Consider the following 23,521-nt stretch of genomic DNA (forward strand, 5'->3'; position numbering starts at 1 on the left):
CAAAAAAACAGATTGGTCAAAAATGGACACAAACGGTCAGTTTTTTTGAATGGACACCCATTCAGGTGGCCACTGTGTATATGCCTTTTTGTACAAAACTGTTTTTTTTGTTTTGTTTTATTTTTTTTTTAGCGGTTTGCAAGTGGACAGATACCAGGCACAAGTGTGAACCTAGCGTTACTGGTGCCAAGTGGCCTCAACCTGAAAGAGCAAGTGCAGATGGAATATGTGAGGTGATTTTCTCTAATAAATCCACTCTGAAAACCACAAAGTTTATGAAATGTCCGTGTAAAAACAACAAGCACATGACTGTAATTCTCTGTAATGGTCGGGCAATAATAACAGGAATCATGTGCGCTATACTTATTAAGCACCCAGTGACTATCACAAGGAGAAGCCCACACACCCTCCAGGGTGAACACAGCAAAGCCTAGCAGGCAGGAGCGCCACACACACAGTGTGATTTTTACCTCCGACCTCTAGGGGTCGCTAGGTGTCAGCTCAATCAGTCATTGCTGGGAAGAAGGAAGTAAAACAAACAGTAAGAAGAGACAAGTAACTGCGATGAGGTAATGGGTTATATGGGGGGAGTTATTACTAACCTGGGGGAGAGCTAATAACAGCCAGACTGGTAGTAAGACAGACACGTAGTAGTACTACAGGGCTCAGCATAGCCCGCACATCTCCTGCACGTCCCTAGTGTTTAGAGGTGGGCCCATAGTCTGGCTGTGCAGTGTCCTCCAGCTGCTTGTAGTGTGCCAGGCTGTCTGGACTTTGCCCCCTAATACAATGATGGCATTTTGTGGGTCATTGTAAAATGTGTATTGTGTTCCTGCCTATGTGCTGAGGGGTTACACACACAGAAGACCTGTGTACTTCTTTTATTGTAGTATGTCACTAATATTACTTGTTTATAGGGTTACAGAGTAGTCCTCGGCTCACACACAGAATACATAGCTGTGGACCCTTATAACCCTAAGATCTCTGGTGCTATGGGGTAGTGACTACATACAGCATACTATAGCTCAGCCTCCATAAAACCTATTCAGACAATGTTGTACTCCGCTTGTATTACTTTTTCTCCCCAGGTGTTATATTCAACTCTATAGTGACGTATTAAACACACCACAAACAGTATATTTTAGTGCTCATTCACACAACAGCATTATACGGCCGTGTGGTGTATTAACAGCCAGCACACCGCCACCTAGATACTAATGGATTAAGTCACACAACTGTTCTTTTAACAGCTGGTGTATCTTATCCCTTAAATTATAGAACATACCATTTCCCCGGCCAATTTCATGGATCCTTCAATAGGCTGGAGTCTATGAGGGATCAGTGAAAACTTTACCCTTGGGTGTACACTCAGTGGTGATGAAAGTACTTTTTCATGGCACCTTGTCTGAATATGCACTTATTTTGTGGCAAATTTTGCTCCTATCAAATGGCACTATTGGTTTGGAGTCACTCCGGACCTGACAGACTCCCTTTAAAGGGGATTGTCGTATCAGAAACTACCTGTTTTAGAGTGTGATCCCTGGGACAATCAGCTGATCACCCTAGTTCCTGCTTCTGCCATCCCATGAGACAACTTGCTTTTTGCGAGAAGCTGCGGAGATCTGTTCAATTATTTTTATTACATGGCAGCCTTTTCTGTGAATGGCTAAATGTGTAATACATGGTCAATATGAATCTTCCAGAGCTACTGTACATTCTGGCTCGTAGAGAGTGTTCTCGTGCAGGGGACCCCTTCAGTGGTATTCATGTATTCTAATGAGACTTTTCCTTTAATAGTGGTGATGTTTTTCATGAATTTTTATTTTGTTTCTTTTGCTGTTTCACTAGATGTGGCTACAATATTTTTTCCCCACCATATACACAATTAGCATTTTTTTTTCTTTATTAAGGATTGTTGTCAAGAGAGTCTGAAGTGCTACTGTGTATCATTTAAAACATACCAATGATAGTGTCTTTCGCTGAAGCATGGCTACCTGGCAGCTCAGAAATGCGTTGGAAAGTGCTTTAATTCACAAGCCTGATACTGTGACAACTGATCTGCTTGATCAGGTGCTAGCGGTCCCATTTAAAGATCGATATCGTAGACTGGACTTGCAGACTCTGCTTCCACGTGGTGAACAGGTAACTAAACTGTCTTCTATTTTTCAGTTTTCACCTCCATTCAGTACTGAAAGGATGATAATCCTTAGGAGAAGTCATCAATATCAAATCATTGGGATGAGCTCCAGCCCTTTCAGTGACTACCAAGAACAGTGTTGCACATTGTATTGTAGCTATGTCTGGTATTGCAGTTCTAACCTTTGGCTGGATGATCAACCCCCCCACCCCCAAAACTGAACATCTGTTCAGTTATTACATTTGTGTGGTTCTATCTGCATTTTTTTTGTAGATTGTGAGCCCAATGTAGAGCTCAAAATGTACATTTTTTCCTATCAGTATGTCTTTATAGTATTGGAAGAAAGTCCACGCAAACACGGAGAGAACATAAAAACTACTGGCAGGATTCGAACCCAGGATTCCAGTGCTGCGAGGCTGCAGTGCTAACCACTGAGCCACCTTGTTGCTCCTGCATTTTTATTTGAACCTAACACACTCATATCGGAACTATTATTATAATCTGGGATTTCTTCAGATCCCAGAGCATGATGTGTGGAGGCCCAGAGGATATGATCAAACCTAAAAAGCAGTGTTACTCACCTCTTCTAGGCTCTGGCACTGCTCCCTGTTCTCTTTGGTGCTTCTATCTGACATCAGGTCATATAGACACAAGCGTCATGCCACTTTGTGACCCAAATGACCACTGAGGCCCAATCATAGAACTCAGAGGTCCCAGAAAACATAAAGCCAAAGCTTAGGAAAGGTGAGTAACACTGTTTTTTTATGTTTGCTCACCTCCCCTGGGTCTCAGTATATTATAATATAATATAATTTCCGATATAGCCATGTTTGGTTTGAAGGAAACCATTGGGCGATCCTCGCCAGACAAATCTTGTGAAGTTTGCCCAACACACTCGTACTGTAAAAGGGGCACGGTTTAAAAAGGGTGTGATCTAAATAATCACCATTAATTATATTTGAGGTAAAATTTCTGAGCAATAAACAGGCAATCTTACTCATGATAAACATGACATCACAGGCTTGTGGAAATCAAGTGCCTTTTTGAAGAAGAGGAGTAGGATGTCGGACCTACCAGTCTTCATATTCATGGCCTATCCTAATGAGCACATGGATAATGTATAGTTCATTTAGAATATACAATAGTATTATCTTCAAGGGACACTGCAGTGATTTTATTTTTGCACCCATATTGTCAACAACACCATCAGTAGTAATAATTATTATAATAATAATATAGTGTTATCATAATAATTGTTTGAAATTACATTAATATATACTATTTTTATACTTTTCATAGTCACCACCTCTCCGCTCTGTGATTACCGCTCTCAATATTTTGGAGAAGTATGGCAAAAATCTCCTGTCACCACATAGACCTAAGTTCTGGAGAAGTGTCAAATTTAACAACCCGGTTTTTAAATCAACTGTTGATGCTATTAATGTAAGTTATTTTTCATCGTTCTAGAAATTCTAGGAGTTTTATTTTATCTTTTCCATGTGCTGTGTTATGGCTCCTGGATGAGAGTGTTGTCCACAAGACTTTATTTTTTTTCCCATAGCTTCATCCACTGCAAAAAACATTTTTATTTGTCTTTAGTGTTGATTTGAATAGTATTTGAAACAAAGTTTCAAATACCTCGCTCCCATAGGAATGAATGGGAGCGGGCGAACAGCAAGAGGTTAAGCGCCGGTCGCGCCCATTCATTCCTATGGAACGAGGTATTCGAAACTATAGTTTTGAATACTATTCGCTCATCTCTATTTGTCTTTTGTTTTTCCTCTCCTTACTGGCTGTAGGTCAGCATATACATGGCCAGGGCTGTATTTTATATAGAACGCCCAATTCAGAGCAATCAGTAATAGTGGTTTCAGTGATTGTATATAGCTGCCAACCTCTAGTCAGCAGCAGGAAGGGAAGGCACAGCAGGCAGACATTGTACATTCTGCATTGTATGTATTACATTAGAATAGTGTCTTGTTTGGAACTTGACATGGAATTTTGGAGGATAGTATAAAGTACTCGTATATTAATTCTAATTTAGGATTAGATTAAGATTTTTGGCGACTAAAATGCAGTTTTTTTTATGTTTTTGGAAGAATCATAATAGACTTGCATGATAAATATATTCTGACAGTTTTCTTCCTGCAATTTACACGGCATCTGTCTTGAAATGAATCTGGTGCATCTACCCAAAATGGCTACTGATGAATGTTCATTAGGGACTTTGCTCTCGTCTAGGACTTCAGGATTTAGCAGTTGATTGATCATGTGATTTCACATATTCTTCTGAGTTACGCTAAACTATATTGGTCACAGTCTATATGTGAAAGTCAATGAAAAAGTATGGTAAAATATATAATTTACAAGAATGTTCATGAAACAATATATCACAAACTAATACTGATTCCACTCTGATGGTGGTGGAGACTATTTATATTTTATCAGGTTGAATGAGACCTTGCATGTAGGCAGGATAGAAATCTCAGTCTGTCTTGCAGATATACTATGAAGCTGTAAATTTGCTGAATAATATTTGCAAAGAATGAGCAATCACTTTTCTTGCTTATCTCCTAGGGTGGACGCCATGTCTTGACATTATATGGATATACGCAGTCACTTCCAGATGGTCTTAGCTTTCCTGATACTGTGCAGGAACCAGATATCCCCAATGTTGCTGCTGTAACAGCCGATGTCATAATCCTCCACCGCGAACTCAATCTTTTGATCTCTGTAAGTGATTTGTTGCTTTTATTGTTTGTTTCTTATACGAACTTATTGTTAAATTCTTATAAGAAATTGATGCCAATCTTTACCCCCCCAGAATTCCCATCCAAACCAGGAACAAGCAAAGCAGGAACTGTTGAAAATTAATTTACCTCAGGTAAAGGGTTGTTATCTTATGTGGTTTTGCCTGACAAATATGTTGATCTGTGTGTCCTTTTGTGACAAATGTTGGGTTTTTTTTAATTTTTTTTTTATATACTTGCAGCCATCCTTGGTCACGGATTCGGTTGCGTTTTCCAGGCCTACTACGTCAGGTAATTGAAATACTGCTTTATTATTTAAAGGGCTGTCCCCCATAATCAAAACTAGGCAAGGTAATAAGTGTCTGATGATGGGAAAAACCATTGCAATCCCATAGACTTTGAATAGAGCAGCAGTGAGCATGCCCAACCACTGCTTTATTCAAATGGGGACATGGAACCCCCGTTCTCATGATCGGTTGCAAAAGCTTAGACTATTGCGTTATAAAGTGGGTGTGTATATTTTGCCTGTGTATATGCTAATTACATCTTTCTTATAAGATGTTATGAAAAGTCTTGCCACTAACTTTTAAAATTTTTGGGTGATGTGTTTCTAGTCTCTGAAATGTCCCCCGAAGGATGTGGTCTCTGTGGTGTGAAAACAGTCTCTGTTGTGTGCACCTTGTGTGATGATATGCTGTGTTTAGAGTGTGACCATAGAGTACACTCGCACCCCAATCGTTCACATCACCAACGCAACCCCTGTGGCACATCACTCTCAGCCAGGTATTCTTTGTTTTTCTATAATTAAAGTGTGTGTACAGTTTTGCACCAGGTTTTTTATTTTTTTTTGCTTCAGAATATTTTAAATAAAAGAAAACTTTACAAGTAGTTTTACAATTTGGTACTGTTTTGTTCCTACATAGATTTGTGTGTCTCCATGGTGACAGAAAACAGCGACTGTGCACTGTGACCTATCAAATTTAGGCTTGTATAAAATCGGGGACAAATAGAAGGGAGTATAATTGCAGAATCAGACTACACAAGGCTTGTTTGCAGTATGCTTCCATGGAGACTTATAGGTCTGTATTGGAGATGTAGACACAAAACAGTAGGAAATTGTAAGACTACGAGTTAGTCTGATTTTTAATTTAAGATGCAATTAATTGACTTAAAAGTGTAGATAGCTTTTTACCAGTTAATTTGTATTTTTTTTTCTCTATAAAGGCCCAAGGACGATGAATTTCTTTCCCACGTTTCAACTCGCCCTCCATGGCAGTGTATGTCGTGTCACACTTTAAATAGAGGGGGGTCGGTGCTCTGTGTGGGGTGCGACCGTCCCCGTGGTTGTAACAATGCAGTAAGCATGCCATTAGAAGCTTCTTTGCAGAAAGACACATGGGTGTGTCAGGCTTGTACTCTACAAAATCCTACTTCAGCTGTCTTGTGCGCAGTGTGTGACCGACCTAGACTAGCTGGGAAACCATCTAGAGACAGTTATGAGTCTACTGCTTTATCCTTGATGGATGATAAAGACACTAAAGGCAGAACATTAGCCTTACTTGAACAGAGTAAACTTCTATCTTTATCAGAGCATAGCAAGACAACTCTACTTAGTAGTATGTGTGACAAAATTACCAATATTGAGAGAGCTAACACAAGGCCTTTAAGCCTGGGGAATAGCTATGCTAGTCTTTCTTGCGCAAAGAAGAGCAGTCCAGATAACTCTTTCATGACTGAGAAACCCATCAATGAATTGAGAAGCAGTTTGGAGACTTTTTCTGAAACTCTAAATGGCGAAAAAGAAGAGCAAGTTAAAATATCAAAGGTAATTTGTCATAACAAAATAATAGCAATTTGTAAAATATATACTTACAAAGGGTTAAAGTACTAATACCTTTCTATGTGGACCCTAGGGTTGGCAGTGCTCTCACTGTACGTATTACAACACATGCATTGGCCGTGTGTGTGAGGTGTGTGACAGAACCAGCGAAGGGGTGACGCTTACCGACGAGAATAAGAAAGAGGAGAAAGAGAGACAATTAAAATACCAGGATGAGCTGAGACAGAAACAACTTAAAGAGGATGGAGCAAAGATGGTGGCATTGATTAAGGTAAGGGAAATGAATGCACCCTTTGATGCTTTAAGAATAATCAAATGGGTATAATGTAACTTTTACTATATATATTATCCACACTATTACACTGCTCAATACTGAAGATTGTGTCAAAATGGAATACATGGCATGCCCTAAATTTATGTGTTTAAGACGCTTTCTCAGTTACCTTAACAGTGCATCTAGAAAAAGAGGGGTGGCTACGAGAAGTTGTAAAATATGCCAAATTTATTAGCCACTTATGATGTAATATATTTGTGTTTTTGTAACAAGGTGGTTTAAGGTCATAAGGTTCACATAAGAAGAGAAACTTATACCTTTATTAACAAGTCAATACAAAATGTATCCTAGTGCATTAGCCATTTTGACAATCTTTGTGCTATTTTTCCTGAAAATGGATGCATCCTACAATACTGTTGTATAAAATCCCTCCATTGTGTATTACAAACTTCGAGCACATTTAGTGCCTAATGGTATAATAGGTAGGGAATATGAAAACAGACAGTTCTATTGTGGCAGCATCAAATGCTGTCTATGCCTCAGCCACAGCACACCAGAAATGTGTCATCTGAACAAGTGCATTTTAAGATTGCTGAAATACGTGCGGTGGTTGGGAAGTTTTTTCAAAACTAATGTAAAAAGTGAGGAACATCAATCTAATAGACTCCTATCAGCATCCCAAATATGCAGTGAAGTTGAGAATATTTTTCTTTAATATTGTATAAGTTGTAAATTAGCATTTTTCTATAAACAAGAACTAAAATGAAACAGTAATCATGGGTTGGGGGTGTGCGGGAGTTTGGAGAGCAAGTTCGTGAAAGTGCCTAAATTATACCAGATCAGGCTCTGTGATTGGGCCTTGTAGCTGAGACCTCACTGGAGTCATAGTGTGTAAAGTGTCCCTTGTTCATAGGACACTGGAATCCAGAGACTGCTGTTACAGGGTTCAAGAATTCCATGCTGTCTGTGTATCAGGCTGTCTGCCACATTTCCCCTAGTAATAGAATATTAGTCTCTATTGAGAATTTGATAACAGGTAGTAGGGATAAGGGACTGTTGCTTTGTCGCCTCATCATTAGGTTTATTAGGTAGACTAGGGTTATGGGATTTTTCCTGTGGCTCCTTATCTGATTGAAATATACTAAAGACCCTGAAGTAAGTGAGTAGGACACAGCGCATGTTTATGCCATTGTAGCACAATTTAGCAAACAACTCCACTTCTTCCATGAATTGCTCTGTCATATTTTATGAAAGCACCTCCATGTACTGTACTGTTTCTCCAAGATCCAGGTTGGCATATTTTTCAATGCTTTTTAATGATATACATGCATAATTACATACATGCAATTTACTACATTAATGCAAAAACCGATTCCTAGGTGAAACTTCCAGCAGTGCATACATATAATTTTTTGACCTTTTCTCTCAGGAAGGAGAGGCATATGGCGTGTCCCCAGAAGAGGTGTGCAGCGCAATACGGTACTCTGGTACAGAGAAGCCACTATGGTGGCTTGAGTCTGAACTTGTTTATGTGTTAGAACGGTTAATTGATGCTGCATCACAGAAAGCGGGCTCTGAGTTGGGGGCTTTCACCCCAGATGAAGCTCGTAGCACATGGTTATCATGTGGAGGTGATATGGAAGAAGCAGTGAACTTATGCATCATACAACGAAGAAGCAAGGTTAGTTACCAGCATCTAAGCACACTGTTTACTCATATAACTTAACAATGACTACTTTTCTGAACACTGATCTGGTGTACACTAGGTAGTGTAAACTACATGTTCTCCTTTTGGATCCATTTTATAGGTGGAAGAGCTTTGTGCCCTTGGCTTCCAAGATCGGGATAAAGTAGTTGCTGCCCTGTATGAGAGTTCTGGCAGTGTAGCAGGAGCCCTTAGCATTTTACAAAAACCTCTTTTGGAGCCCTTTCTTAAACGTGTATGGGAAGATAAAGAGATTCCACTTCAGCTAGATTCTGCAGACAGACAGGTGATAAAGACATATTTGGTGTGTAAGAGAAGTGGGGTTTTTGATTCTATGTATTTACACTGTTTGCATCACTCAGGCCCTTCTCAGACGATTACTTGCGGAGCATTCACTACATAGTTGGGGGCGTGCTGAGCTGGCTCTGTCACTTCTTCAAGAAGGGGAAGATCGTTATAATCTTCAGGATGTTGTGGAAGCAGTAAGAGAATCACAGGATCGGGATTTTATCAAGCGCATGCTAACACAAGAATGTGCTGTCTGTGGATGGCAGCTTCCAAGGAATAAGGTACCACTGGGCTCACTGAATAATCTTCAGGCATGTCATTCTGCAGTATTAAAATTTGCTGGGCCACTTTCAAAAGAGATAAGCCCGTCAAGAAGACTACACTCATTTCCCCAGAAATATACAGTATGAATTAGGTGATAGATGTTAGAAAAAGTCATATTACAGCTTCACATTACAGGTCTATAGAGGGGAGAGGATTGAGCTGAATGAGAGAGAGGGGAACACAGATGAGACAAATAGGAAGTTTGTATCTCATTCCTTTATTTACATCATTATAAATTAGTATTTCTCTTTAGAGGGAGTCTGTCACCACAGAATTTGCTTGCATTTACTATACAGGGGCAGTTAGTGGCATCCTGAACATTTTTTTTTAGGTCTTTCAAGTGCAATGTTGCTGCTGATACCCAGGGGTGGTTGTGCCTTTCAGAGCACCCTTTTTTCGCCTGTGGTCACGACCTAGTGCTGCTCCCTAATATTAAGATTGACCAGTCCTGATTTGTGTTGACCACATACAAACATTAGTGCTGAGTCACATAAAGACACATCCTAGAAGCACAGAACACATTGTTTGCAAATGCATTAAAATTAAGTTGATTTTCTTGGACAAACAATTACACTTGTACACTAAAAAGGTTTGCTTCCTATGCAGTAATGAGCTCTCCAACAACATATGGTTTAGTAGTGCTGTTAGAATTGAGTTTTGTGGGAGTAGACTACCTTTCATGTCCTATACAGTATGAGCCTGATGCTGCTTTTTAGTGAGTTAAATGAGCAGATTCTCCTCTGCCTTCTGTGTGCATGTATAGAGGACATCATAGTGTCTATTCTTTACCCACCAGTTCAGGGAGAACTGAAAATTAGAGCATATAGTGGGGTTAATTGCTAACAATGCAAAACATAATTCATATAGTGGCTAGAAATAGTACACAACTGTACTGCTCAGTAAAGCATTTTTGTTAGGTATGCTTGAAATAACCATTCCCCTAATTGAATGTACACTAAATCACCCTTATTTTGATAGGCTTCCTTTACATGCAAGTAGTCAGCAGTTGCGTGCTACTGTAGATTAAAGGGGTTGTCCCATCTCAAGGATCCTATTTATACTGGTAGCTTTTGTAAATTAGCGTTGCTATAACCAAGGACCGGGAAGATAGGACAAATGACGTCACTTACTCGCTGCTGGCAGGACAATCTGTTCAGGTAATTGCAGTTTGTTGTTATCTCTCTAAGTATACACAAAGAGATAACACAGAGTCTGTTCTGTACAAGTATCTACAGTTTATCTGAATTGCAGAAGTGTTGTGTGTCCCGTTCAGCAGGAGGGAGGGAGAGAAATACAGGAAGCGAGAAGCAGAAACTGCATACAGCCTGGCTGAAAGACTGAGATGGAGGAACCCCCTTTAAGTGAATGTGTCAGTCTCTACATCCAGAAATATGATCTTGTTGCATGTTTTCCAGATGCGCTCTCTAACTTCATGCGAGTGTTGTATCTGCCCAGACTGCTTCCGGATGCATTTTACAGTTGCTGTAAAGGAGAAGCATATAAGAGACATGGTGTGCCCATCATGCGAGGAGCCAGAGATTAGTGATGAGGGTGAACTCTTGCATTACTTTTCAACTCTAGATATTCTGGTATGTTTATTTTTAGTAATGTAGCATTGAAGGTGAATTTACTGCTATATTCTTTACAAAAAAAAAACCAATGCAAATATCCACAGTACAAAAAATTGCTGTGAGCACTGTAGCTATGATCAGTCTTCACTACAATCTGTTACTTGCCTTTTATTCATACAAGGCTTTTAAATCTTCTATTTGGCTCAGGTCAGGACAGTTTCCTGGCCAGGTTAACAACTGAATGACCTTTGCTTTGAAACACTGGTTTACATTTTCCTCTGTGTAGTTTGGATGACTCTGCTAAATTCAAGGCTAGGTCGAGTGTTGATAGATGATAAACATACCAGCACTTGTTTGCATAATGCTATTACACAGACAGATGATGATCCTTCCCCATTCAGATGTATTTGGTATCCGCAGCACATCCCTGCTTACTCAGACGATGAGGTGCTGATATTTTTACACCTCTTAATTTATTTTCTATGAATACTCATGCCCAATAATCGTCTAACAGCCCCTTTAAAGAGAACCTTTTATGACCTCATGAAAGTGTAGTTTTATATACTGCTAGAAAGCCAACAATGTGGTAGTGGAGATATCGGTGCCATTAGTTAGCACCAATAGCGCTATGCTCTGAGACTGGGGAGGAAGGCCCCATGCTCTCCTGATAATACTCATCTATGGACGAGCACTGTGAGCAGAGGGAGGGGGCGTTCCTCCCCGCTCACACTCTACAGTGCGATAGGCGCTGCTGTGGAGAAGGACATTCCTGACTGACTGTCAGGAACGCTCTTCTGACTGTAAAGAGCTACGGTACTGGGACCGAAAGCTCTTTACCCGGGCACAGATCGGGAAAGCCGACAGTGCACTGAATTCAGCGCACTGTCTGCTTTCCAGCAGTATATAGAACTGCCTGTGCCCCAGACCATGAAAGGTCCTCTTTAAGTATAAAAATACATTGCCGGTTATTGTGTATTTATTATCCTTTATGTTTTTCTTACTGTCTAGATCATATAGATGTATATTAGTTTAACATTCTCTTGTGCTTTCCAGTTAAGGGAAACTCTTGCAGAAGATGCATATAATTTGTTCCATAAAAAGTTGACAGAGAGGACACTTATGAAAGATCCAAAGTTTCTTTGGTGCACACATGTGAGTATACCATAAATACACTGTAATTGTTTTTGACTTTGGCTTAAAAAAATGGTTTCATTATCATTAAAGGGAGTCTACCATCCACGATATTGCTTTTTAACTAAGCGCATTGTCTTACATTTCTTGTTTTTCTGCTCCCAGCCATTTAATGTTTTATGCTATTTAATCTCAGGGAGCACAGGGGGCATTACCCCTGTGCTCCGAGCACAGCAGCATTATACAGTGCATGCCGCCTCCTCGACGTTTATTTCTCGCCCACATCTTCCAAAAGTAAGCTTCTCCTCACTGCGTCACTGGTAGCCAGGGTCTTCAGTGACATGAAAATCCAGCGTGTGCGCTGTCCATTGGCCATTTTTACTTTCTGCCTGAATAAGCATATGGCGCATATATGCTCGTGTAGTTCTATGGAGTACTTTACTTGTTCAGGCAAAAGAGTATTTTGAATGATAAACTCCCTTTAACACTGGGAGAAAAATTAAAATTAAAAAAAAATACAGATTTCTTTATATGTATAATAAAAATAACCTTTATCACAAAAACTGTATAAGAAATGCTACTTTCTATGTTGTACCTGCTCCCATTTGTGCCACCTCCTTTACTGCTTAGATTGTAAGCTCTTACGAGGTGGTCCCTCAGTCCCATTGTGTGAAGTGACTTATTACTCTGTAATGTCTCATTTTATCTGTAGTTTTGCCCTACAGTTTGGAAAGTGCTGCAGAATAAGTTGGTGCTATATAGATAAAATGTATTATTATTAATTAATATAAAAGATGGAAACAAGATATGTATATATCAGTGACGGTAAATTGGGAGTTTTTGAGCTGGAGAATCATAAGAAGATATTATATACTACTAGCCTCTGCCCGCGACTTCGTCTGCAGGTTGTTGGAGTGGATGATCTGCCTATATTCAGCAAATTGCTGCCATCGATTGTTTGCCTGCTCCGGCATTTCGGCAGCGCTCAAGCTGTCCTGCTGCTGACCTTGTTCCTCATACCATGCCTGTGATTGTTCCGGCATCTCAGCAGCTCGCTGGGACGCCATATAATGAGTGTGTTGTTGGTGTTGATGATCCACCTGCTCCAGCGTTTTGACAGCTGTGAAGCTGGCATGCCGATGAACTCGTTCCTTGCGCAGTGCCTGTGATTGTTCCGGTATCTCAGCAGCGCGCTGAGTGTGTTGTTGTAGTCAATGATCCCCCTCAGCTCTGCTTGAGGAGAACTCTGTGACTTTTGGCTACATTCATAGCTCTCGTTGTTTGCGACAAATTAGATTTTCTTTTTCCAGGCATGTTGAAAATTGGCAAACTGCCAATTTGGATTGAAGGTGTCAGTTTGTCAGCAGTGTCTGGAGCAGATCAGATAATATGCAAATGCATGTACACAATTCACTGAGGGTTAGCATGTGTTTACACAGATAACAGCCCTGGATTTCTCAGAAGCTGAGATAACATCAGTGTAATATAGTATGTGAACATAAATTCATAACAGTCGCGAAGCCATGTCATTTACTGAGCGAAAAAGTAGCCTATGTTTTAATCGAGGTTACAATCTATCTATGTGCCAAATTTCATTCAAATCCGTTCAGCTGCTTTTGCGTGATTGAGGAACAAACATCCAAACACACAAACTTTCACATTTAGTAGGATAGGATTAGTAGGATGCCAATCCACAACTATTACACAGAATAGGAGCTTGAAAGGCCAGTAGTACCATAGTTATTTTTACAATCAAACAGTAGTAAATATACAGTCCTATGAAAAAGTTTGGGCACCCCTATTAATCTTAATCATTTTTTGTTCTAAATATTTTGGTGTTTGCAACAGCCATTTCAGTTTGATATATCTAATAACTGATGGACACAGTAATATTTCAGGATTGAAATGAGGTTTATTGTACTAACAGAAAATGTGCAATATGCATTAAACCAAAATTTGACCGGTGCAAAAGTATGGGCACCCTTATCATTTTATTGATTTGAATTCCCCTAACTACTTTTTACTGACTTACTGAAGCACAACATTTGTTTTGTAACCTCAGTGAGCTTTGAACTTCATAGCCAGATGTATCCAATCATAAGAAAAGGTATTTAAGGTGGCCAATTGCAAGTTGATCTCCTATTTGAATCTCCTCTGAAGAGTGGCATCATGGGCTACTCAAAACAACTCTCAAATGATCTGAAAACAAAGATTGTTCAACATAGTTGTTCAGGGGAAGGATACAAAAAGTTGTCTCAGAGATTTAACCTGTCAGTTTCCACTGTGAGGAACATAGTAAGGAAATGGAAGACCACAGGGACAGTTCTTGTTAAGCCCAGAAGTGGCAGGCCAAGAAAAATATCAGAAAGGCAGAGAAGAAGAATGGTGAGAACAGTCTAGGACAATCCACAGACCACCTCCAAAGAGCTGCAGCATCATCTTGCTGCAGATGGTGTCACTGTGCATCGGTCAACTATACAGCGCACTTTGCACAAATAGAAGCTGTATGGGAGAGTGATGAGAAAGAAGCCGTTTCTGCACGTACGCCACAAATAGAGTTGCCTGAGGTATGAAAAAGCACATTTGGACAAGGCAGCTTCATTTTGGAAACAAAAATTGAGTTGTTTGGTTATAAAAAAAAGGCGTTATGCATGGCGTCCAAAAAGAAACAGCATTCCAAGAAAAACACATGCTACCCACTGTAAAATTTGGTGGAGGTTCCATCATGCTTTGGGGCTGTGTGGCCAATGCCGGCATCGGGAATCTTGTTAAAGTTGAGGGTCGCATGGATTCCACTCAGTATCAGCAGATTCTTAAGAGTAATGTTCAAGAATCAGTGACGAAGTTGAAGTTACGCCGGGGATGGATATTTCAGCAAGACAATGATCCAAAACACTGCTCCAAATCCTCAGGCATTCATGCAAAGGAACAATTACAATGTTCTGGAATGGCCATCCCAGTCCCCAGACCTGAATATCATTGAACATCTGTGGGATGATTTGAAGCGGGCTGTCCATGCTCGGCGACCATCTAACTTAACTGAACTTGAATTGTTTGTCCAAAATACCTTCATCCAGGATCCAGGAACTGATTAAAAGCTACAGGAAGCGACTAGAGGCTGTTATCTTTGCAAAAGGAGGATCTACTAAATATTAATGTCACTTTTCTGTTGAGGTGCCCATACTTTTGCACCAGTCAAATTTTGGTTTAATGCATATTGCACATTTTCTGTTAGTACAATAAACCTCATTTCAATCCTGAAATATTACTGTGTCCATCAGTTATTAGATATATCAAACTGAAATGGCTGTAGCAAATACCAAAATATTTAGAACTAAAAATGATTAAGATTAATAGGGGTGCCCAAACTTTTTCATAGGACTGTATTTACAATTACAATACATTGCACTTCTACTATCTACTAATATAGAATGCTTCCTATGAACACACTTTTACGTCTGCCATGAATTCTTACTGTTGTGAAAGAGACGTACCCCAAACAAATGTACAGCACTTCCGCTTTTGACTTCTTACTTCACATCCTGCCTAGCTTGCATAGCACAGATGTGTTAATATGTAGGTCATTTGAGAATCAGGTTAAAAAAAACTTGCACCCAACAGAAATCATAACAGGAAATTTTGTCACCAGTGTCTGGCACTTATACTACAAGGCTATGGGTAGTGGTCAAACTTTACAATAGCAGTAAGGTACATAAAAGTTACTATTTGCAATATTCTCCTGGAGGAAAATTTGATAAGAGAAATCTCTTTAAATTAAAGAACATGTGACTTTGTACTTGCGTAACAGTCCCTGAGTAACAGTTCTGAGGGGGGTCTTATCTAGGGTATGTCCTTTGCTGTAGTTTTCCTTTTCTCAGTAATTCCTCTTGGGTAATCGGTATTGCTTAGTAACACTTACTCCAGGATTTCGTAGAAGAGGAATGGTCAAGCGCTCCCATTGAAATGAATGGAATGGGCGTGCATCTGCATCCATAGCTACATACTTGGTGTCACAGATAGACATTCTACATTCTCATGATCAGTGGGGTTCTCAGCAGTTTATCATCTGCCCCCCTTTGATAGTGGCATATTTTGTACCAATGAAACTATGGAGGCTAATTGGTAAGAAGTGTGCCCAGTTTATTAGTAAGGCACGTACCCCACAATTAATCTAGAGTATATTTATATTTTTAGATATTATACATTTTAAAGGGGTTGTCCACTTCCAGACCAATATTGAGAGACAAATGCTATTGTTTGTATAATAAAAAGTTGTACAATTTTCCAATATACTTTCTGTATCAATTCCTCACAGTTTTCTAGATCTCTGCTTGCTGTCATTCATTCTGTTACTTCTAGTGGATAAAAGTCTGACCATGGTCATGTGATTTACGGTCCATGGTCATGTGATGAGCACACAGGTGCCGCTCGTTATAGTCACAGCCCAGTAATCAGACATCTGCCTGGTAATCAGCTGTGCACCTGTGTGCTCATCACATGACCATGGACCGCAAGTCACATGACCGTGATCAGTCTTTTATCCACTAAAAGTAACAGAATGAATGACAGCAAGCAGAGATCTAGAAAACCGTGAGGAATTGATACAGAAAGTATATTGGAAAATTGTATATCTTTTTATTGTACAAACAATAACATTTGTTTCTCAATATTGGTCTGAAAGTGGCCAACCCCTTTATTGTATTTTTTTATGCCAAGTGTGAACATTTTTGCCCCAATTTGTGACTTTTTAAACCTGTAGAAAACTACCAGTATTTCAGATGCAACTTTAACCTTGTGTACTATCTGCTAAAATAAGACTAAAATAAACTGAAAGATAACTTGTGAAGCTAAAGTGTCATTAATACACAAGAAACTACACATTACTATCTTGGTAAAGTGAACTTACTAATGTATCTGTTGTTTTTTTTCTTTTCTTAGTGTTCATTTGGATTTATCTATGAAAGAGATCAACTTGATGTAAAGTGTCCTCAGTGTGATTGCAGCTTCTGCAGGAAATGCAAGCGACCAGTAAGTCAATTTGGGCTCATGAACTTAAAGGGAGCCTGTCACCAGAACTTAGCATATCAACTGCACCCCACAAATAGATTAGGGTCACCTGAATCAAACTATATTTTTCCTTGTGAATTGCTGCTTCCATTGCAGAGATATCAGGGGTTTTTTTAATATGCAAAAAGGCTCTTTGGCGCAACAACTGCTCTGCCTACTTCTTTGGGGGGGAGAGGTAACTCCTTTGTTGCTATGATGAGCTCAGTTGCATATTAATAAAAGAAGGTGCTGTCTTAGCAACTGAAAATGAAGATCAGTGGATGAGAAGGATACTTTGCTACTCCCAGAATGTTGAATTTATATGCACTTTATTGAGGTTTCTTATACACGACGCTAAAGGACAGCGTTTCGGGGAGTACCCCTTTTTCAAGTGTACAACCAATATACATGTATCCTTACAGGCGTTCTAATAGTAGGCTTCCTGTAGGGGCTTACAGTGTATACTTGAAGCGCAAATCATATGGCACTATACCTATATAGAAAACTCCACTATTTACATAGGTATATTTGACATACTGCGATTTGCAAAGACATGAGTGTTTTTGAAATTGCAACATTTCCACTGCAGATTTTTTTTCTTAATGTAAAGCGCAGCCTTTTTTGCTGCTGGAAATGTTATTTGCGTGTTTACAACGTAAGACCCCACCCTGAAGGTGTTTTCCGTGAGTTAACTACTGATCCTTAGTGAATAGGCCACATGATGTATGAACATGATGTCTCTAGCTTGTGAAGATTAAACGCTATGACTTTTCCATACAGTGGGAGGAGCAGCATCGAGCCCTAAGTTGTGATGATTTCCAAAGTTGGAAGAGAGAAAATGATGCTGAATATCAGGCACAGGGATTGGCCATGTACCTGCAGGAAAATGGCATCAGTGAGTATACTGTATAAAAGTATATTTGAACTTTTGGTCTTATTGCCTTGCTTAAAAAATGTTTATGTTGATAATGTTATATATTCTTTTCTCAGCTTGTCCACACTGTAAATTTTCTTACGCTCTTGCAAGAGGAGGTTGTATGCATTTTGTCTGTAGTCAGTGCCGCCATCAGTTCTGTAGTGGATGTTACAACACTTTCCACTCCAAAAATGTAAGTGGCTTTTTTTTTTTTTAAAATTATACTGTCGAACTGTTTGTGGGAGCTATTAGAAATTTTCTGTAATTGTTTGTTTATTTTTAGATTCTAAAACTAATTCCTGCCTGAGATGATGAAGTTTTTATTTTGCACTTTCCTTTATTATAGTAAATCCAGTGTGATATTATAGTAACATATTTTGAATTAGTGTGTCAGGTCTAAAGCTAAATTGGCTTGTTTTTGTAGATTAAGATACTGTACATAAAGCAGTTGTCAAATATACACCTGTTATCTGATACACAGCCTTTAGGTACATGTAACCCAGTCTTTCATAGGCTGTGTTCACACGGAGTAATTTGCTGCAGATTTGGGGGTGGATTTTGCCTTCGAATCCAGGGCAGATTCCCTCTGGAGTCCGCCTCCTATGGTTCTCAATAAGAGTCATAAGTCGCAGCAGGACATGGAAAAAAGAAGCATCCTGCTCAATCTTGCCTCAGACACCATGGTTGTCTCAGCCACAGTATCCAAGGCTCGAGACTCCTTGCAGATTAGGCCCATTTCTCCGGGCCTAATCAGCATTGGGATGCCCCCAAACAATTTAAAAAAATAATTTATTGGTCCATTTTTGCCTGGACAACTCCTTTTAAGCTTCAAGATGAGTTAAAGTTTTATTCTTTGTATGTGAACTTTATTCACGTGATTTATGTTGCTGTATAACTTTGAAAAAATTCTTCAATAAAAATTGATTTACAAAAAAACCCAAAAAAACCAAAAGTTTATTCTTTGCATGCAGTTTCACTTTACTGTATTATCTTCTTTAGAAATGCACAGTCCCTTCCTGCACAGTCAAGATGTCTCTCCACGCCCATCATCCCAGAAACTGCTTATTCTACCTGCGAGACTGGGAAGTGGCTCGTCTGCAGGCGCTTCTTCAAGTAAGCACATTTTAAAAATGTCTCTCAGGTTCTCCTTAATTCCTGATAATAACGTTACTCAATATAAGTAAGATGTAACAAATAAACATTAAAGGGGTATTCCCATGACGCTTGTTCACTAACCTGCAGGCTGTTGTGTTCTCTTCACTTCCTGCTTTTCTCGGCACATAGGTGGGCGGGGTTTAACTTGCATGGGATTGGTTGTAAATGAATTACCACAGTGTGAAGCTGATGTAGCAGAGCTGGATTTGAGTCAGTTTGCATTACATACAGAGGTAATGGACTCCCTATCTCAGCCCTTATCAGCCAAATTCAATTAAACCGACTGATAAGAGCTCAGAAATCCCAGAGCTCTCACCTCCCCTATCTGAGAAGCTCCGCTACTTAAAAGACACAAACAGCTCAGAGTTGCTCCCAGCCCCTCCCTCCCTCCCTCCCCCCCTTCCCCCGAGAGCAGGCAGCTACATCACTTGACAAATGAGCAGATAATCCCAAGCGCCATAGAAACGGAGTGTAAACAATGAAGTGAATAAATGAAGATAGCGGCCAAACAAAGCAGTTTTGATAAAGCAATGCATTTAGGAAAAGTCTTGTATCCACATAAACTAGCAGTATAGATAGGATCCTTGTGATAGGACCAACCCCCTTAAATGTCTGATATAAATAGTATATAGAGCAGGTGCAGTTAATCTAACCGAAAGTCAGATTATTTAATGATTAGCGAAGGGATGTATCACTAACTATACACTGTCCCATCAGGATTGTTAATATGTGAATAACCAAGATTCTAAGACTGCAAACCTGTTATATTTCTTTACCCCTTCTGAAACATTTTGCCTGTATTTTTGAATTTTCTGACATTACTAAATGATAAGGTCACGTCTATAATCGTTATAATCACAACTTCAGTAACTGATTTTTGACTTTATTAATGGCTCGTGTAATTTCTTCTCTGCCTTTCATTCAGATGTTTAATGAGCCCTTTAACACAGACCCGCCAACTGGAACACAGGCTGGACCTGGAGGTAAGCTGAGATGACGGAGAACTGTAAATTTTTTTCCTTAATAATCACAGTGTTCTAGAGGGACAAAGCATGGGAATGATATCAATTTCAGAAATGCAAGATAAGATATGTTAAAAATTCTGTACTGTTTTTTTTTGGTCTTCTCTATCTATAGTGATCAGAAGTGTAATTATTTTTTTATATAAAGCTTAAAATCCTGTTTATAGCCATAGAGTTATTGGGTATTACAATCTTGGAAAGTGATGGCATATTGGTAGGAGCAAAGGTTGAATCCCCAGCCATCCTCAGAATGAAGAAGCTGCAGCACCTTGATTTTCTGTGCACATTGACTTTTTTGGTCGCTTGTTTTTGTTTTTTTTCTCAAAGAATAAAAACTAGCCCTATTCACTGGAATAGAGCTACTTTCATTTCTCTGCACAGCAATTGGCCATGGAGTCACTGTGCAGGAAAACACTGTCAAGAGGACCAAAAGAAGCCAATGTTCATTGCATCCTCTGCTTTAGTTGAGTGCTACATGGATAATTTTGCTGAAAATGTGCTTAGTGAAAATGTGGTATTTCCCATATGTACAATCACCAGAGCAAGCTTTGTAGAGTTATGGTCAGCAAAGAATGGTGGGAGATTTTACCATTGACACCTGCAAAACTGCTAGTGTAGCTCTAAATCACAGGCTGTAACTTGGGATCAGTTCAGAGTTCATAATAGAACTTATTTAATAATGTTCTTCAACTAGAATTTACTAGTGGACATGCAGTGGTGATAGAATAACCTCTCCAACCGTCCTATATTCTTTATACTTAAAGGAGTTATGCAAACTCATTACCCCTCTATGTGAGCAGTTCAGCCAGCAAATGAAAAGTCACAGCAACACGTTCCCCTTGAAGTTGCTCATGGGAGTGATTTATTGCCTGGTTAGATATGCGGAGGAGACCTATGCTGTATGGACTGAGGAAGTGAGACACAAAACAGGCTAGGTAACAGGGAGGGAATTTGCACAAAGGGAGAGTGGAGAAGGGAGCGGTGCAGAGGAATGTAGTCTGTCCACAGATTCACTGCTTGTAAATAAAAGTGATACAAGGAGCCGCAAGTAAAATAAAGCTAAGCAAAGGCTGCACAAGGGAACAGGAATTTTTTGGAAGCTGAATAATCCTTTTAATACATTGTTTGTGTTTTACATAGGTGGATGTCGTGTGATGGAGCAGAAAGAAACAATTGATGGACTGAGAGATGAGGCTTGTGGGAAACAGACTGCCCTTGGATATGCAGGGTTGTGTGAGTAAGTACAAATACTAATTTTAGCTTTCTCTTAGCCATTAGCACATTTTTTTTTATTCTTCTTTGTTTCACCAATCCCATTTCTTTTGATGTTATTCTGAATGTTTAATATCTGTTATTTCCTGCTGTGAACATGGAATATAGAATTTACAATTACACACTGTAAAAAACTGTACTATATATATATATATATATATATATATATATATATATATATATATATATATATATATATATTAATGGAATCGTATATTCTTTCTTTTTCAGATCTCATTATAAAGAATATTTGGTCAGTCGAATTAATTCTTCATCTCTGGATCCTTGTATTCTTTATAACTTAGATGAAACTGTCACTGTATGTAGACGATACCTCCAAAAATATCCCACTCAAGAGATCAATGAAGATGATGTGACTTACAAGGAAAGACTTCTACAGGTGAAACTATTATTATTATTATTATTAGTGAAGGTTCCTTATTGGTTGGGTAACATATGTTACATTTTCTACACTGTCTATATATTTTATTTACGGCTCCATTTCTCTTTTTTAGGTGCTGAAGGTTGAGGTGCCCCTGAATCCAGTCATTCAAAGAAACTCCCATTCATAATAGTTTTCTTACAGCGTTAAAAGAAAATATATATTGTAAATTTGATATTTATCCACCAAATAAATTCAACTGTATAGTTTATCTGTAATGTATACAACAAATATATTTGACATGATGCTTCCAGAAATAATTTCCACAAGTGAAAATTACATCACACATATTGAAAATGATTAGTATTTGCATACACAACGTCTGTGATACATTAAAGGAAAATGGGGGATCTCTAACCTGGAAGCCCAGCTACTGAGGATGCTAGTGATAATATTCCCCTCCTGTAGGCTGTCCTTTTGACAACACGAATGTATAACTTTCTTTTACACAACCCTTGCCACTATTCTGAAAGGGGGCATGTCGTGGGTAGGGCCGACTGTCCTGCCAGATTTATGATCATTTACACTAGTTTACTGGTGTAAATGTAAAGCACGCTTTAATACACCAGCTATAAGTTGGTGTAGACTTTGGTATAGCATATGGCCCCGCTGGAGGATGTGCTTGATTTATGATGCGGTTCATCCTCCAGAGGATGCCAGGGATAAAAACTGATTTATTTTTTCCAATCAGCATTTACATTTAACAACTACTGAGATGTTAAAGGGAGTTATCACCACCAAAATTTCTTCTAAAGGTCTTATATGCTGTTACAGGGGAAGTTTGTGACAAAGTCCTGTGTCAAAGTTCAATCTTGCTGCTGGAGCACCTGTTTTTGCCTTTAGTTACCACTAAACACCACCACCACCTCACATATAGATTGGTAAGTGCCAATATGCAGCAGTCATATGTGAAAATGGGTGCTACAGCAGATTCCGCCAGATGCACTGAAAAGCTCATTTGCATACAGATTAAGAGATGATTTTCTCAGCAGCAAGGTTTCATAAAAAAGGTTTAACTCACTCTAACCCCTACAGCAGCACATAAGTGGTTTAGAAATGGTTTATATGGCAGATGAATTCTGGGGCAGCACAGTGGCTCAGTGGTTAGCACTGCAGCGCTGGAGTCCTGGGCTCAAATCCTATCAAGGACAACATCTGCAAGGAGTTTGTATGTTCTCCTCATGTTTGCTTGGGTTTCCTTCGGGTACTCTGGTTTCTTCCCACAATCCAAAACATACTGATAGGGAAGTTAAATTGCGAGCCCTATATGGGACAGTGACAATGTCTGGAAAAGCGCTGTGGAATATGATGGCGCTATACAAGTAAGCAAAATAATTAAAAATGGGGCAGTATGGTGGTGGCTCTCAGTAGCTAAACTTGCTCCATGTTTGGCAGAATCTAGCTGTGTTTTACAGCTGACACATGCTACTCACAGCTGCAGTGTTGTATTGCCACTACCAGTCTCTGCCAGTTAGATGCCAAGGAGGAGCATAAGGAAAAATAAATGGTGCCATTAGAAAATACAACTAGTACCACAAAAAGTAATGGCTCTTGGAATACGGAAAAATGATAATATTTGAATAATCAGTTTGGACCAATAATATACAATCCTGTATCACTTATATTTTTACACTTGGCAGTTATTGTT

The 23,521-nt window shown here is 39.2% G+C and overlaps 2 protein-coding genes across 3 annotated transcripts in view; one reads left to right on the forward strand and one right to left on the reverse strand.

Annotated features, from left to right (window-relative positions):
- PSME2 (proteasome activator subunit 2) overlaps positions 1-741 on the reverse strand; it is a 15,109-nt gene extending 14,368 nt beyond the window's left edge. The window contains exon 1 of the mRNA XM_075277433.1: positions 603-741. The gene's annotated coding sequence lies outside the window, so the exon portion shown is untranslated. The remainder of the gene's footprint in view (positions 1-602) is intronic.
- On the forward strand, positions 506-22,634 carry RNF31 (ring finger protein 31). Of its 2 annotated transcripts, none has more exons than XM_075276735.1 (22): positions 506-569; positions 1,911-2,142; positions 3,437-3,580; positions 4,715-4,870; positions 4,962-5,021; positions 5,130-5,178; positions 5,502-5,670; positions 6,112-6,712; positions 6,801-6,998; positions 8,431-8,682; positions 8,810-8,992; positions 9,069-9,275; positions 10,734-10,907; positions 11,943-12,041; positions 16,959-17,048; positions 17,847-17,961; positions 18,057-18,175; positions 18,982-19,095; positions 20,063-20,120; positions 21,300-21,396; positions 21,663-21,831; positions 21,947-22,634. In XM_075276735.1, the coding sequence occupies exons 2-22, from the start codon at positions 1,987-1,989 to the stop codon at positions 22,001-22,003; spliced, it is 3,267 nt and encodes a 1,088-aa protein (XP_075132836.1). In that variant the 5' UTR covers positions 506-569; positions 1,911-1,986; the 3' UTR covers positions 22,004-22,634. The 2 variants fall into 2 exon arrangements, with proteins under 2 accessions (XP_075132836.1, XP_075132837.1); XM_075276736.1 differs by having other exon boundaries at positions 517-555.
- The last annotated feature ends 887 nt before the right edge of the window (positions 22,635-23,521 follow it).

The sequence above is a fragment of the Leptodactylus fuscus genome, chromosome 1, assembly GCF_031893055.1.
Source record: "Leptodactylus fuscus isolate aLepFus1 chromosome 1, aLepFus1.hap2, whole genome shotgun sequence".
NCBI lineage: Eukaryota > Metazoa > Chordata > Amphibia > Anura > Leptodactylidae > Leptodactylus > Leptodactylus fuscus.